The sequence below is a fragment of the Oreochromis niloticus genome, linkage group LG19 (assembly GCF_001858045.2).
Source record: "Oreochromis niloticus isolate F11D_XX linkage group LG19, O_niloticus_UMD_NMBU, whole genome shotgun sequence".
Classification (NCBI taxonomy): domain Eukaryota; kingdom Metazoa; phylum Chordata; class Actinopteri; order Cichliformes; family Cichlidae; genus Oreochromis; species Oreochromis niloticus.
Window position 1 is genome coordinate 9,100,417 of NC_031983.2, and position 17,802 is coordinate 9,118,218.

At 43.4% G+C, this 17,802-nt stretch overlaps 1 protein-coding gene across 2 annotated transcripts; it reads left to right on the plus strand.

Moving 5' to 3' along the window:
* Positions 1-2,942: 2,942 nt before the first annotated feature.
* bmf1 (BCL2 modifying factor 1) lies at positions 2,943-14,844 on the plus strand. Of its 2 annotated transcripts, XR_266363.4 has the most exons (5): positions 2,943-3,217; positions 5,148-5,345; positions 5,979-6,181; positions 10,671-10,927; positions 11,979-14,844. XR_266363.4 is itself a non-coding variant. In XM_005453303.4 (4 exons), exons 2-4 carry the CDS (start codon positions 5,174-5,176, stop codon positions 10,785-10,787), a joined length of 492 nt encoding a protein of 163 aa, XP_005453360.1. In that variant the 5' UTR covers positions 2,943-3,217; positions 5,148-5,173; the 3' UTR covers positions 10,788-14,844. The 2 variants fall into 2 exon arrangements, 1 of the variants encoding a protein (XP_005453360.1); XM_005453303.4 differs by having other exon boundaries at positions 10,671-14,844.
* The last annotated feature ends 2,958 nt before the right edge of the window (positions 14,845-17,802 follow it).

A 17,802-nucleotide genomic window follows, 5' to 3' on the forward strand; every position in this document is an offset into this window, starting at 1 on the left:
ATTGTGAGCATGGTGTATTATGTGTTAATTACTGTGTAATTGTGCCCCAGGGGTTTATATGCAATGCTGTCCAATAGAAACCTGGGTCCTTGCTCTTTGTTGCTTTCAGTTTTATTCAGGGACAAACATATTTGTTGCCTCCAGTTCTTTGAACATTCCCTCGCATCCATTCCGATAGCTTCAGCCTCGTAAGTTAAACATTTTTATGATGTACTTGGATTTCCAATTACTCTGTAATTTGTGCTTTTTCTGAGATGACCCGATTTAAAACCTCTGATAATGTGACAGTTTCAAGAGCTATCATATTGTCCCAGTTAAAGCATCTGTGAAAAAGCCTCTGATTGTTGTTTTTGTGATAAAAAAAAAAAAGCTTGAGTATTCTCTGCAGGTGCCTAATTAAACTGATCAAGATGCAGTCCTCTTCCAGCTGAATCTAGGTCATTTCTACCGACACTGAACAAACACAGGCATAAAAACTTCTGAAATTATAGTCTGTACATGTAACCTGTACTTTTGTTCAAACACTGTGGCGATCAGAAGTGGAAAACATAATAAATTATACTTGGGCAAATGTTGACATGAAGCCCACCTTTTGTGGATTTATAGACCCACAATATAGTGCAGAATTCAAAGTGTCACATTAACATAGAGGTACATAGACCACAGTTTTAAAGAATATACTTATCAGCAGCATCAACAAAAGCACAAATGACACAGTTTAGATGTCTTCAGCTGCGAGTGTGGTACACAGATCTCTCATAAAGCCTTTCATAGATGTTGACTTCTCCCTTACATAGTTATACAGTTTCACATCTATTACATATTGAAATCATTCTAAAAATGACTTCTTTACTGCAGAGTCTATGACAGGTCAGAGTGACCAGCAGAAATGAATATAATCCAGTGTCTGACAAAATATTTAACTAAAGTTTAGCTTGATATATATTTTACTTTTAGCAAAAGTCTGGTTTCTCTACTAAAGTCTACTGCTCTCTAAGGTACAGGATGTGACCTCCATTTTCAAGTAACTACTGAAACATAGATATCATACTATAGTGACTTAATGCTGTTCAGTGGTCATGATATTGATTAAGGCGGCTGTTGCTGGCATTAACATTAATGTTGTGCAGGTGTGTCTCATGCTGGAAAATTATTGTGCCAATAAGAAACTGAGTCTGTGAATGTGAATACACCTACAGTACTGTGCAAAAGTTTTCAACCAAACCTCATTTCTTTATATTTTGCTTCTAATGAGCCAATAATTCTTGTAACTTTAAAAGTGCTCTTGAGCAACAGTTCTCCAGACTTTCTGAAGCCCTTTCTAAGTTTTTCTTTGGATATTGACGCAATCATTATAATAGTTCAGAACTTGGACCTGACCATTTTCACACAAATTTGGTATGCAGTGTGTCCTTAAAGCTGTCCGTGTCCAGGAAATTGGACGTGTGGTGGACAAAAGAAGAAGCGCTAGGCGCAAAAGAACTATGTGTGCGCTGCCGCTTTCCATGCAGCCGGCCCCCTGAACTATGTTTTTCCCCTGCTGTGGACTCTGGGGTTTTTTTCTTTTGCTCCAAGCCCTCCATCCTGGACCCCCCTCCACCCGCTCGGGTCTGGTGGTCTGTTGTTTTTGGGGCTGTCTGGAGCCAGCCCTTAAGAAAGGGTACTGTCATGGTCCTGAGTCAGTGACCCAGTAATTTGTGTACAGTGTCTGAAAGTCAAGTACTTAAGAAAAAGGGGGGAAATCTAGCAAAGACCTGACACAGGACCTGAGAGATGCATCTGGACCTTAAATTAATTCATCTACTGTTTGCTAAAGCGTCATCGGAAATGGTTTCAGTGGAGTGGTGGCTGTAAAGAAGCCATTCTTAAGGATGGGAAATGGGGAGGTGTCCCAAATTACACAAGAACTGGACTGAAAATCAGAGATTACAGGTTCTATGAAGTGAAAATCCAAATGTAAAATTTGGGATTTAAATCCTTGTCAATAATGTACAGACGAGTTCAGGAGGTTCAACAGTGAATATCTACAGCTGTCTGTAAAACACAGTGGAGGCTCTGTCATGTTTTAAAGCCCCACTTCAGTCAATGATGTTGAATATCGCTGCCATCAGATTTCGAATCTGGCTTCATTTTTCCGATTCCAAACACAATCTGAAAAAGGATCGTGCAGGAAATGTAAACCTTGGATAGAAAAACACATCAGTCATGGCTTTGCTGCTCCTCACAGCCTGAACCTCAACATCAGTGAACCAGTGTGGCATCATCTTGACAGAGAACAGAACAACAGGCAGACAGCATCCAAAGAAGAGCTCCGAATGTTCTTCAAGAAGCCTGGAGAACTATTCCTGTAGCCTACTTTACATAAAGATTACATAAAGATTACCTAAGAGAGTTCAGGCTGCGGTGAAGAAAAAAGATGGTTACACCAAATATTGACTGTCAAGCTTATTAGGATTATAGAACCTCTGTTCTATAATCCTAATAAGCTGTGCTTCCACACATGTGTTTGCGTTTCAGTAGATCACTCTACCTATTTCTCATTTTCCTTGCAAAATATAAACAAATGAAAGACATTTGCACAGTACTTACCATAGTGAAAAACACGGGATACAGCATACTGTGAAATATGCTTCGAGTTGTAATCAACTTTAATTGTGGGCTGAATTATTTCAGCAAATTCTCAAATGTCAGATAAATATATTAATATATAGCTGTCAGGGCAAAGAACGGCTGAAAAAAACCGCAAGATGACAGCCCTATCTGACCAGAGTAGCCAGATGATCAACAGTAGTAGCGAGAAAGCGGTCTCGTGCTCTGGGGAATTTCCCCTTCCACGTGTCTGATTACACGACTGAGAAGGCGGGATAACAACAAAGTCGGCTATTGGTTGCAGCACCCATATGTAGCCGGCTCTTAAAGAGATATGCTCTATCTTCGCTTGGGAGCAGTGCAAGTGTGCCGGAGGGAAAGCAAGCCTCTTTAAAGAGGGTTTGTTTACTAATTTTTCGCGCCACGCCCCGGTGGTGGAGTCAGCTGACATGCCTGCAAAGAAATAGGGTGCTAGCGCTTTTCCTCGCAGAATGGAAGTAGTCGTGGAGGCGATAAGGACTAAAGTCGTTTGACTCAGCAGGATTCTGAACTCTTAGGCTTTTTTTCTTTTGTTTTCTTTTTGTTTTCCGGTTATAGGACAGTCGTTACAACGAAGCCGATCTGTGTGGTAAGTTCACGGGAAACATCATCACTTTTAAACGCTGTTAAATGTCCTCGTCCAGGGCGCACTCTGTCCACCGGAGCGAGCTGATTACATCAGGTAACATGCGCGTCCTTAAAAATAAGAACCGACAGCGCAACGTGCCGCTGCCTTCCATTCGCGTCTGCATTCATTCGCCCTACATTACTGCACCTAACCACCGGGCTTGTCTGCTCATAAACGCGGTTAAATGTACTGCCTGTCATTCACCCAGCGCAGATTTGAATTACACCGGCTTTCCCGGTTCGCTCAGCCCGGCTGGGTGAATGGACTTCAGACCGCGGGGCGCCGAGTGCGTCCCCGGGTGCTCTGTTTAAACGCAGTAACGACTGTTTCCTTCCTATAATGAAATGAATCAGCGTATTACACATATGCCCACTCTTGCCTTTATTTCAAGCCACTACAGCTGTGTTTTTGCATGTCTTTTTCGGTCAAATTTCGGTTTAAAACTCGCTCTGCTTTATTTCTATAAATGTGTGGTGAGTGGCCGAGCTGTGAGCGTGAGAAGGCTTCATTTCTCGGTGTGAGTAATGTTACATAAAGCCGATGCGGCGTGGTGGAAGGCTCTTCAAGCCGTTGGATTGAAACTGTGTCAATAACAGAGCTCCTTCGCCACCACCTCCACCGCCACATCTCTCCCTCCTTCCCCTTTGTTAATTTGTCTGCAGCAGGGGGAGCTACTGTCTGACACAAACATGCAGCTCACTGCCTGGTCAGTAGAGCAGTACAGACAGCAAGCCTGTGTCTCTGGAAGTTGAACCTAAGGTTTTCGCTCTCTCTCTCTCTCTCTCTCTCTCTCTCTCTCTCTCACACGCACATGCCCATGTTCTTTCTGTGTGTTTGTCAAAACAAAGCATTAAGTGGCTTTACACACAGGGTTTATTGTGAACGCACACAGTATATCGTGAGGTCTGAGCATGCTAGAGCCAGGCCAATCTGCTTATGCTGGGTGAAGAAATGAAAACTCCTTTCTCGGGGAGCTTGGCAGGCTGACAGACCAGGGAAGGGAGAGTGGCTTAGGATTATCCTCAAAGACTGTCATTACCCTTTTGCTGTGGATCCTAATTTGGAAGTGTGGTAGTAGTCTAACCCCATAATACAACTGCAGTGGTGACTTTGAGTTTTGCCAGTGAGGCCAACTTGAATTTCACCCATATTTTGATGACTGTTTGACCCACTGTATTATTCAGGGCTGAGCGCAGTCTAGTATTGACTCTGGAGAGTTTGCCAAGTGCTCCTTGAGATTCTTGCCACACTGCGGTGAGATGGGTATGATGAATCATAATGAGGCATTTTATTATTGTCATCAAATATCTGCTCTAATATCTATACAACTTTCATATTTATATACATACGGTGCAGCGATACTGTTAAAATACCAACTATTAGCGAAGTTAGTAATTATGGGACTGTTATTGAAACCCCCACCCATGTGCTTAGCAGAGACAAAAGATAATCTACCTCTTATTTAATCTAGGCAGCAAAGTCCTTTAAATGTATCTGTGGCTCAACTGACTTGCCTAACCACAGTGAATTGTGTGGTTTCATCACTGAGTTGAGCAGAGCCATTTGTCTAAATAAGCACTGAGATCTTTGCCACAAATTAAGGCAGACCGTTTGCTCATTTTCTCTTCCCCAACTTATCCACTGTGGTTTTATTGATTTGAGGGCACTCATTATAGGCCAGACAGGTTGTCTATAATGATAATGAATGCTTTGGAGGAAGGAACGAATAATGAATGTGTCTGAGATCATCTCATCAGCTCTTAGTGCGGATTTCTCCAAGGTTGGATTCATTAGCGAAGGGAACTCAGGACGGCGTGCCCGCTGGAAGACGAACTACACGTGTTCGGCTTTAACCTTTTCTTTGTTCTTTTCCTGTCACGTTACTTTTAAGGCTGCTCGTCTCAAAGCGCACCCCGTATGGACGATGAGGAGGACGATGTGTTTGAGCCAAAAGCCAACTGTTGGCGCACCACATTCAGGGAGATAAAGTGTGAACATCGAGGCACACAGACACCCGGTCCTGCCCTGGTACCAAACAACGGCATGCTGCCCTGTGGAGTCGCAGAGGAGCCCAGACCACTCTTCTACGGTGAGGCTGACAACATACCATATTTCAAAAGAGGGGAGGAAAAGGGAACACTGCCTTGTGCGTGATAACCGGTGTTATAAAACCGACGCACGAGAGCACAGTGCGAGACTCACCGTGAGGGATGGTTAACAGCGTTACTGCGCTGATCTCACCCCTGGCGCCTGATAGTCGTCATCACATTCACTTTTATGGTCTGTATGCAGTGTACCCAGCTGCTTTGCTATTCAAAAGGCGCCAGACTGGCATTGTGACTGAAAGGATATGACAGAAGTGCTCACCTGTGCAGCAACTCTTTGGAGAGTTGATTATCAGTGACACCAATTACTCTGGTGCCATAAACAAGCAATCATTCCAGAGGAGCTCTATAACTACTAGTCATGTGGGTTTATTTTGTGAAACTATTAAAGGTCATTTAAAAAAGACAAAGGAAACACCACAGCTGGGTAAACTGTGGTTATATAGCTGAGCAACCTGTTTGCTGAGAGGCACGTTCTGCAGTACTTAAGGAGACTGATGGATCTCCTTACCTGTGTGTATAAGAATGGCACGCCCGGCGTCATTGCTGTATTGAGATTATTTTGCTGAGCACGTGTTGTTTACAAAATAATAAGCATGAGTCCTGACACTCGACAGGTAACGCAGGTTTTCGATTGCACTTCCCGGCACGCTTCGAACTCGTCGGGGATCACAGAGCGAGGCGACAAGAAATCGCGGAGCAGCAAAACAGCATGGAGCGCCTGCCCCGGCAGCGACCTGCGGCTCGCAGCGTGGAGGCCTGCATCGGACAGAAACTCCAGCTCATAGGAGACCAGTTTCACTGGGAACGCCTGCAACTGGTGAGGAGGATGGATGCGTTCGGCTGATTGTGCAATACTGGGAGACAAACGGTGGCGCCGGATGGTAGTGAAACAAGCATGCTTTTAGTGGCTCACATTAAGTGTGGAGGGCAACCCGATTCTTTTGACAGTTTTCAAATTTGACTAAGTTGCAGATTGCTCCCTGTGCCTGATAACAGGCAAATACACCTTTATTGTTTGGGTTTTTTTGTTGTTTTTGTCAGATAATCTCTATGTGTGCTATCTGAGCCGGTAAAATTAGAGCAGTAAAGCCAGGAAGATACGCCAACGTTCTGTCAACAATATAAGAAACAAAAGACACCATAAAGTTAAATTTGCTGCCATCAAACTAGAGAGGAAACTTGTGTCCGTGTGCGAGTAAGCACCTCAGGTTAAGTGTTTATAAAGTCGGAGCAGGGAAAAGTTAAGTCCACACATTAGCCACATCATCCGCAAACCTTTTTTTGGTTGCTTTTTTTAAAATCAATATTTGGATCTCATTTTGATCTGACAGAGATTAATTGTGGGTCAAAAGTTTCTTCTCTATTATGTTGCTCGCTTTATATTTGTTTTGGAGAGGCCATACGCATGCAGAACTTTACCCCAGTATCTAACCCCCACCCCCTCTGCCCCTCTTTTCCCTCAAGCCAAAGACATTTCAGAACAAGGACAGCCCTTCCCCCACTTCACCCCCCCCCCCCCACACACACACACACACACTCCCACCCCACCCCACCCCCTTCCCCTGCCTCCTCTTCCTGTTTATTTCTCTCTCTCTTTTCCCCTGTTTCCTTAATGTGCTCTGAAGGCTGTTGGTGTGGAGGATGCCTGCACTCAAACAACACACTGTGGTCACGGCGACAGTGTCCACTGTATCGGCATACCGCTGCTGTTTGGGTGTGCTGTAAAAAAATGTGACATGCTTTTATTTCTCTATCTTTGCACAGACCCCCACCCCCCCATCCCCACCCCTCTCCAGGGAGATTTCCTGCAAAGTGCAAGTACTTTTGTTGCGCAGGTGGTTAACAGTCTTTACACACATATTTATTTCACACATTTATACACGCACACATGCACGCATGCTGATACATCCAGGAAAAAAAGCAGAAGTGGTAGAAGTAGGTAAACATGTTGTAACCCGAAGCTCCCCACGTGAGCCCAGAGGGGAACAGCTGTGGTTCCAGGGAGTCTCAAGGCAGCCCCTTCCTTTTGCGAGGCGCAGCCACAGGAGACACATACGCACACGCACACCCAAAAAAAGTAGTTTTCTCAGTCATAGGTAGACTGCGGAGGTGAGATCCATAATAATGGTGGTTTAAGGATGTAGACTGGGGGGGATGGAGAATGGAAATTGAACCTCACATGATCAAGTAACAACTGTCCTAAGCTGTCTTAAAAACTCACTGTGGGGAAATGGGATGTCCTGTGCACATAAAAATATGTATATATATATATAGTCTTTTTTTCTTTTTAAATTTAGACTCTAACCTATGAGACCGCTTCTGATTTTTCTCATGCACTTTATCAAACAGATGTTATTTATACCTCCGCAGCAACACAGCATGACTCATGTATTGTGACACGGGCAGACACACACACACAGACGGTCAGACAGGAGGGTTGCTATGTGTGTGCGACCAGGATCTACTGACGCACATCGGAGGCAGGCCTGGGTCAAGAGATGAGGAAGTGGTTTGTGCTCACTTTGCTGGTTGAGTAAACAGCAGAGAGGACAGTCAGAGTGACAACCGTCCTGTAAAGTCATGTCCTGAAGACACATATGTCTAGTGGATATCTGATAAAGGAAATAATGTTTTTCATTTTCTTTTGTTCTCTGAACATAGCTCTGCTTCTGCTACTGTGCTAAGTGTCTTTGTGGTTTGCTGTTATTGAGGGATGTTTTTACAACTCAAACACTTAAGTGGTTTTGGATGCGTGATTCAACTGAAGCCTCTGTAATTACTATTTCTAGTTCTGGTTGTGCAAGTTATTGTATTGTGCGTGCATGTGTACATGCTCATGCATGAATACACCCATACTTGTTTTTCTGCTTTCTGCTCTTTTGCCGTCTCTCACTTCTCAGTATCGCACGGTCTGGCAGTTAGCACAAAAAAAAAAAAACTCTCGCTGGATAATAGCGGTACTGTTTGCCAGGTCTCATTCCTGTTGCTCCTGTCAGTAGGCGAGTTATTCAGCGCAGACACTTGTCCCAGAGCAATCTAAATGCCTTTGACTGCCATCATTTTTGATGGATTTTGGTGCAACGTGGCTGCCGGTGCTCTCTCCATGGGAGCCCGTGGCCCCTGGCGAAAGGAGGGATTAGGTGGCGGAGGGAGTGCTGGCGGATGCTGACAGATAAATTGCTCCTCAGTCAGAAAGTGCTGGAGGGGACTCTAAGGTCCCCAGAGGGACGGCTGACATTAGCCGGGCCTGCCATTTGAGACACGGCAATAATGGCATTCACAATGGCAGGAAGACTGATTCAGCCTGCGCAGGGCAAGGAGCAGAGTTAGGTTTCATCCCCATGTTTTTTTTAAGGGAGACGACTCCTGGTGCTTTCGATAGGAGGTGTTGAAAGCAGGGTTGAATATCTCCTCCGTGTGTGCGCGCCTGCACGCTTACGTGCAGCGGTTGTTGCTTTATCTCGTCACTGTTCCAGTGAGGGCATGGCACTCTCTCCTTTCAGCACTTGTGGAAGGGGAGGGAGGAAAGTGGTGCTGGGAGCAGTGACAAATGGTATTTACTTTTCTTTCATTGTTCTCTGATTATTTGTGTTGACGGGAACGTCTGTTTGTGCTGCTGCCTATTAACTTGTGCAACCGCTATGTTCGCATGATACTCGGCCCTTCTCCGGTCAGCGATATGACTGATGCGGGGCTTCTCGCTGCAGAGGCTGGCCTGTTTGCTCAAGTGATAAGGCAGAGCTTGCGAGCAGCTGGCTTGACAGACAGCTTGCACTGATAAAGCACATCAGGCCGGTGTCAGCGTGACGACATAGGGAATCTGGCTCCACTCTGCTTCTCTATCGCTGGCTAAATTTAGAGCCTCATTTTGACAGTTGGTGTCGTGACTCATGACTAACTTGCAGCAGGCCTGCACACACCTCCTTTTGTCACTCTTGCTGTTTTTTACTCTCTCGCTTTCTTTGTGTCTAGCTTGATAGAGTGGAGGGTGAACGGTCACAGGGGGCATTCTGGTTTGGACTGTAAAGACGAATTCACTTCTCATGAAACTTGACTCATTTTGACTCCTGCAGCTTTTACGCTCTGACAGAAAAATCCTCTCTCGTTAAATATTGACATAAAATATTGATATAATTGCATACATGCAGTCACCCCCCACCCCCCTTCTCTTTCATGGCAGAGCCGGCCTCGTGTAACTTATTAAACTACAAGTGTTCAGGCATGGCGGCTTCCAGCGATGCAACATTTTGTGCTTTATAATAAATACCACCTTTGTTTATTCAAAGTAGACATTACACTATTATTATATCCTTATCAAAATATCTCCAGGGCAAAACTTAGACATGTCATAATGAAACAACTTCCTGGTTGTGTTTGCCGTAGCGCTTTTACCTCTATTTTCAGGTGAAAGCAAGTAGAATACAAACCTACTGCGTGGAAACTGCTAAAGCTTATGCAACACCCTGCAATGTTCACCACAGTGTGATAACGGTATGGAAACCCGGAGGCTTATCGCAGTGGCAGTTCTTGACTGTTAACTAGGTCAAGGTTTGGACACTATTCGTGTAAATATGGCGTATCTAATCGCTGCCTTAGGATATTTTGGCTTTTGTAAACAGTAATATAATGTTATCAAGACAACGTAGTACACTTTCATGCATTGTTTTGAAAAAGTAATTTTAACCCCCCCCCCCCAAAGTTGTTTTCAGTTTACGGCCCTCTTGGTCTGAAAATAGCCTCGGCACTATCAGGTGTAGCGGAGTCTGCCTTTCGTCCGGGGGATGAGATCTTCAACTACTGTAGCCCTCTCGTGCAGACACGCGTGTTTTTCCACAGACTCCCTGCCTCTTATCAAGAGCCCTCTAATCCCATTTGGTGCAATTATCTTATCTCAGCTACTCAATGGCAGAGATAGCATTATCCTCCTAATCGCACACAATCCAATTGGCTCGCAAACCTGAGAGAGTCTCCTCCTGAGCTGCTGGCTGCTCGTCTGTGCCAGGAAGATTAGAATAAAAAAAAGTGTGACCGTGCGATAAATGTGTTTATGGCTAGGAATGTCTGTAGGGAAAGCCCGGCTCGCGTAAGGGATCCTGCACACAAAGGGAATCCTCTCTGCTAAGTATCGCTGGGAAGCGGAGCGGAGTGCTGTGAAAATATCGGCGTCTCGTTACGTTTTATGCTCGCTGTGAATCAGCGTCAGTCGCCGACAACATAAACACGACGCGAACCCTAAATAATGGCTGTGTCTGGTGTTGTGTTTTGAGTTTCTAACTGTTGTGTGTTTCGTCTTGTTTTTGTTTCAGTATCACCGAAACCAAAGGAACCAGGGGCCAATGTGGTGGCGCCTGGCCGCGGCCCTTCTCAGCCTTCTGTTTGACAGGGGGTTCATAGCCGGAGGAGGGGGTGGAGGACGGAGGTGAGGCGACCTCGTCCCCCGTATTCCATTCATCTCTGTGAGGAACTGGACTCTTACTGGCACTGTCTAATCTAACACGGGTCTGTTTGGGGGAGAAAACAATTGAGGTCACCGCGGGACGGAGACAACCAACTTTTATACCAGGTTGTGTTTTGGGGGTTTTTTTGTTGTTTTTTTTCCTTCAAAGAAGATGCCATGTTGCTCTGAGATTCCACTAATGGGCAATGTTCTTTCTTTTTTTTTTTTGGCATACCTGTGGTGTAGTGGTTTTGTACAGTACATTGTTCTTGTTCACTTTAATGACCTCTCACAGAACCTGGGAATGCCTTATTCAGTGTCTTCTGCCAGAATGAGTATTGAGCAATTTTGACAGGCAAGAGAAGATGGTTAGGAAGTGAAAGGAAACGCAGAGGAAGTTTCCCAGGTGACCAGTCAAGTCGATTTTTACTAACTTCCAAAGAGGCGACTTCTCAGAACAAAAGCATTTTGCACCTCACCTCAGTGGAACATTTATGTTTTCTTTATTTTTTTTTTTACTTTCAGTTTGTCTTTTCTCCCCCCTTGGTTTTCTTTGAACACGAATTCTTGGTATTGTTCAAAAATACTGGGAACAGTAGTTTCTGTGCGTATGAAAGTGAGCGCACGGTGATATGTCATCTGAATATCTTTTAATATGCAAAGAGAGTCACGCGCTACATGTCAGATGTTTGGGTCTGCTGACTCTCTGGGTGGAGTCTGCACTTCTTAACGTCACCGTCTGGTCAAACAAGCCAGGTGACTGCATGCAAACTTGCCAGACATCAAAAAGAAAGTGAAATAGGAAAACAAGGCGTGTGCACTTGGACATCTTGTGTTGTTATTCTTAAAATCCTTTCACTTAACCTGTGTTTTTACTGGGTTTACTTGTCATTTTAGCCTTTTTCCTGCAACATATCGGTGGGCAAATGACATCTGGCATGTAGCGCAATACACAGAGGTGTTTTCACGTCAACGTGCCGACTTTTGCACGCATGCAAACAACTATTAAAGGTCTTGCACTATATTAGAACACGAGTCAATCACGTTGTTGCAGATATTGTAACACCTAAACCAGCTGTTTTATTCATTTAACTTGACCCTCGTTCCCAGTATATTACTCTGATATTCCCTTTTGTGTTTTTTTTCAATGTGTTCTTTTTCATTTGATTGTTTTCAGACCTCCATGCCCTTGAAGTGGAGCTGTGGATCCACTGTTTTTGCACTATACCACCCTTCAAAAGATCCGAATGTTGACAAGCTAACCTCTGTCTCGTATGAAGGTTTTTTGTTTGTTTTTTTTGGTTTGTTTATTTGTTTTTTTTCATTTACCACCTGTTTCCTTACCACCGCATTTCACATTTATCCATTCACACTGTGTTGAGATGAGTAAACAGTGTTGAGGCCTGACTGAACGCAGTCTGGAATCCGGGTTGGATGACGCTTCTCGAAAGATCGCTCGCGCAGTTTTTCAGACCACACTGAAGAGTTGGACAGAGACACGTTGGCTCGGTTAAAAAGGTTTTGATTTTTTTTGTTGTTTTTTTCACGGCCCCGCTGTATCTGCAGAACATCAAAACTATATGCCGAACCCAGTGCGTAAAATTAAATCTCTCAGGCCACCTTTTATGGGGTATTATATATTGTCATTGGTGCTGAGATCCAGATTTGGGATGTTTGAGCACATATAATCACCACTGACTCAGCAGACGGGCAGTCTCTGAAACGGACAAAAACAGAAAAGAAAAAGTGAAAAAGACTGTAATTATTGTTGAAATATGAATATGTTTAAAGACACTGTCAAAGATGCTGTTTGTTGTTTTGTTTTAATCTTCTTTCATTGCTGAACCCAGGCCAACTTTTGGACCCAAGGAGCAGTACATATCAGGGGTCTGTAATTACTTGCTCCTTACAATGTGTCAAGTTTATCACTGCATGATGATTAGGTTCTTTTTTTTTTTTTTAGTTCTTGTTTTTGGGTTCTTTTTTGGGTTTTTTCTCAAGATGTCTCAGGGACAGACTTTTGTGGGCTACTGGTAACCTTGAGAATCTGTTACATGGTTAGAAGAAGAGCTGTTCTCGCCGATTAATACGTGACGAAACCCCCTCGAGGTGTTGTCGATTCTCCCATCTCCATTTTAACCTAGATCTCGGCCAACTTTCTCAGCACACGCTTCTTAAAGGTACCGTTCGACTGAGGAGTTTGAGGCTGACTTGCTGGCTGTGGTGGGGACGGAGCTACTGAGCGTAGTAGTCATAGGTGGTGCGAGGTGCACTGAATGTGGTTGTGGTTGTAGTTTCCTGCGGATCGTGAACGCTGAGCCAGTCCGTGTAGCTCCCCGTCTCACCATCAGCTCTTGACTTCCTCTTTGTGCTGCTCCTTCATTACATGGTTGTTGTTCATCGGTTCACTTTCTTTGTAATTTATTTTACTTTCTTCTTCTTTTATTTATTTCAGTGTATTTGCCCATTTCTACTGTATACACCTGTGTGTGCAATTACTTCATTGTTTTCCTTTTTTCTATTTTGGTCTCCCGGACTTGTGTACGCTTCGGCTGTTTGGCTCTGTGGAGAGCAGGCTGGCGATCGTTACGCCTTCTTCACCTTTGGAAGAACAACTACTGTATTCATGTAGTTACGATTATTTTTTAAGTGGCGGCAAGCGTCACTGCTAAGCCAATCATCTAAACCGAGCAAACATGAATTCGTGTTAAGTACAGGTGCTGCTCTTCACAAAGAAGAAAACTACAGACTACAGATGAGTGTTTGATACTCAAATTTCCACCATCCAAAAATGACATCTTCCCACACGACCTCTCCCTCATAACAAGTAACAACAGACATGACATTAGACACAAAAAGGTTGCTTTCCTTCTCAAGTCACGGGGCGTCAGTTTACTCGTATGTGTTCAATTCTTTAATCCTAATCATTGTGTTGTAATCAGTATGCACTGGAAAGTACTTTGTATCTGTAAATCCCTTAGGTTTCTTATCTGTTGAGTGTTGATGTATAGTATATACTCTGATTTGTTCTCCTGAGTTGATCTCGCCACGTGTCAGGCATATTCGGTGCAGCGAGCAAGTAGGCTCGGGTGCGATGGCCCAGTTTGATTTATTGGAAAGGGAAACAAGCCACCATGGTGCCCTGTATAATTTTGTTAGAATGAGGTTCCCGAGCCTCAAACGGCATACGTGAGCGCAGAGAATCCCAAGAGAGAGCGAGAAAGAGACATGCGTATTTTATTGAAACCGTCAGTGTCTTGAATTTTGTAGTCCACTTTATATAAATTTGAAGTTGTTTTTTTTCCTTTGAGGAAAGTTTTGAATTTTTATAAGTAATAACATTTCTTCTTCGTGGTTTTTCTTAACGTTCTTTTTTTAAAATTGTATTTTCTTAAGAAAAGGGGTCTGCTTTTATAAGGACACTTCACGCTTGTAAAATGACTTTTAATACCAGTAGGATCCTTTTTGAAGTCAATGAGATCAAGAGCATTTTGGGTTTTTAGTTGTTTTTTTTAAAGACAAACGAGCTTGCGACATTCCTTGCACATCTTACTGTCCTGTATACACAAAACCAAATGAATTCATGGTTGCGGTTGATTTTGCTCTTGAGCTCGTAACCATGAAACTGTCCTTTCTTTTTACAGAACTGATAAAGTGTAAATGTATTTCTAAAAAAAATTTAAAAACAAGACAAAAAAAAGAAAGAAAGAAAAAACCCTGGAATATGCCTTTAACTGCTCAGTTTCAATGAAGTCTTGATTATCACACACTCTCTGTATACCAAGAAATGAGACCCAGCGAAAATGTAGCATTTTTGTAACATTGACTGTGTGTTTTCGAGACTCTACTGTGCACTCATTTTTATGTTTATATACATTTTTTTTCTTTTTTTGGTTGTTGATATAATAATGGAAGTAAAGACAATTTGTTATGTAGTGCAATATGCTGTACATGCGGAGCTTTGCTCTACAAATCCTTTTTTTTTCTTCTGGATTTCTTGTTGCTTATTGGTACTTTTTTTCAATAAAATTTTATTGAAGGTGTCTACTCGAGTCACGTTCATGTTTGCAGGTTACCCGCAGCATCGTCGGCTTTACATCCGCTTGTTTCAAAGGCGAATGTACGGTGGTCTGTGAGGTCAAACGTTCTGCAGCGTAAGAAGATATCAGCAGACAAAACGCACACAACACAAAGGAAATTGGAAAAAAAGTGTTTTAGGGGAGACAATAATGTGACGGACCAGCAACAGAAGTGATAAGCTAACAGTAAACAGCTAATAGCAGGTATATCTAGTTTTATACGAATCATGCGATTATAACATATATTGCTTTGCATGTCTTTCTTACTCCTAACACCGACGAACCCTCCGCTTCTTTTATGAGCGCCTCAGTGCGATCCTTCGCACATTTTCTGCAGCTGTTCCGTCACATTATTGTCTCCCCAAAGAAACTTGTTTTGTTCTATGCGTGATTTTCTTTTAACATTGTGTTTTATTCAGCGTACCTTGTGTTTTTGCAGCAGTTTTCTTTTTATATTTTCAATCTATTTCTGGGGGGGGTGTCTGTAGCTCAGGATTTAAAGCAGGTCATCTGCTGATCGGAGGGTTGGTGGTTCAATCTCGGGCTCCCCCAGTCTGCATGCCACATATCCGTGGGCAAGATGCAAACCTCAAGTTGCTCTCCAGTGCATCCAGTGGTGTGTGACTGTTAGTTAGAAAGCACTTAAAACCATAGAAAAAAGTGAACGTGGCATGTTGCCGTGTTTTTGCAGTGCATTTGACCTCTCAGGGCACCGTACAATTGCCCATAGTGTGTAAAAACTGTGGGAACAATGTTAGAAATCTTATCTCTGCAGGTGAAAGTAAAAGGCTTAGTAAGACTTAACAGAAATTACGTTCTTGCGAAATAAGCTGACATTGATTTAAGAAGAACAGAAACAAAAAAGTCTCACATATAAATCTGTTGTTAATATTTTCTCTTCACAGCAGCCAGAATCTGACCTGTGACAAAAAAAAGGGAGAACTGCTATTTTAATCCACTCCCACTCTTTTCTTAAGCTTGAGCTTTAAGTAGTTCTGCGTTGTGAAATATAAACCACTGATAGATTGGCGAAGTGTCTCGGGCCAGCCAGTAATTTAATCCGCCCAGGCGTTTGGCAGACTGTGCCCATCATACCCCTCCTGCTGTTAGGTCATTAATTTGGTGGGAGCAGTGGGGCTTCCAAAACACTCTTAATGGAGGCTGTCTGATTCACACACATGCACATATGCAGAAAAGCAAGCACTGCATGACAGCTGAATACAGAAAATGAAAAAGAGTTACAGTCATATCCTAAAAGGTTAAAGCCAATCGTGCAGCTCCTGCAGATTCATTACACCGCAGCATGGATGCCCTGAAGTCATGGAAGAGACTGATTACTCCTGACACATATAAATATCAAAGTTAATTGTGCATTTCTAGTCTGTGTGCACAGTGTTTAGAAACGGCGCATTCATTTATATTAAAGATCTATATTTTGATCTGTGTCCAAGATAAAGGTTTAAGTACTTGTGAAGTGACTCACACCGAAACAAAAGGTGCAAGTTTTTTTTCTCCAGCTCTTTCTTTCAGGAGAGCAGACGGCGCACAGTCTGCTCCTTCAGGGCTTCACGCGTGGCACTTCCATTGTCAGGCACGCCAGGTACAGTTTCCCAGTTTCCCGACACCTGACTCACCTGTTTAGCTGCTTGTAGCACAGCAACTCCCTTGTCTGTGGCCCCCCTGACGCAAAAAAACATGCATGCAGTGAGTGTGTCAGAGGATGTGGTTTAAAACAGAACAACAGCGCCTATTCCAGTCACAGTTGGTTGAGCATACACAACTGTTCAGCACTCCCCTCCTAATCCTGTGTCTTATGTGCTTTAAGTGTAGGAACTCCATGCCTAAATAAGAATTAATTAACAGTGCAATGTACATGCAGCTGCCAAATAATAACAGTCATATGACTGCAGGCCTTAATGTCATCTCTGCAGAGGAGGCTGCAGAGGTTGGTTGCCTTTTTTTTTTTTTCATGGATATTTTAGTAAATTGGAAGCAGTTTTCCAAGTATATCCCCAGTCTCTCTCTAGCTGTTTACCTCAGCTCTTCTAGGATCAGCGCTTAAATGGGGAGAGCATTGGCTTTCCCTGACCCAAACAATGGCTCCTCTGTTCCTCTAGCTGGGCCGCCGGCTGAAAGAGACGCCCATTAGTGAAGCGTCTATCTCTAGGGTCAGGCCCAGTGGTCACACACAAGTACGGCTCTTGTTTATGTCTACAAAGCCAATCAAAACACTCCAGCCTCCGCTGTTAACTCCTGCCTGCCCGGCTCTCTAGCTTGGCAGACCTAAGAGTAATTTTTTGTTTGAGCTAAAGCCACAGCGTGCAGTGAATTCAAACACATCTTTTGTGTTTCACTTCAGCGGCCTGTAACAAGGACAGTAAAATACTTGCATGAGGGAGAACAGCAGATTAGCACTAATGGCACCTGCTCTGTATTATGAGCCACAGATTCAACCCTCAGCCTGAAGCCAGCTATAAATAGCTCATCACTACATGGGTAATTACTTAATGGTCACATGTGGGCTTCTTTTACATTGAGTTGTAAATGAATGTGCTGTAGGAGTGAGCAGAGAAAATGAAAACAATGGCTAAATTGAAATTACATTAATAAGGTTGCGATTAGCTAGCAAGCTTGGTCATGTTTCCCTGCCCAGTTTGTGTGTCCAGGTGGAAGTGATGGGTAACAGTATCATTTGTCAGTTACTTTTATCTAAAAAAAAGATACAAGTCATTTGGACAAAAAACAACAGCAGCATGAAATTTTTGACATATCTCCTGCATAGCGTTGTTAGCCTGTTAGCATCCTAAACTATGAACACGGCAAATTTTGCTGGGAGAATGTTAGCACAACATTAGCATTAGCATTTAGTTCAAAGCTGCCAGTACTGACTGTAAGCACTCGAGCCTTATTGATGACAGTTGT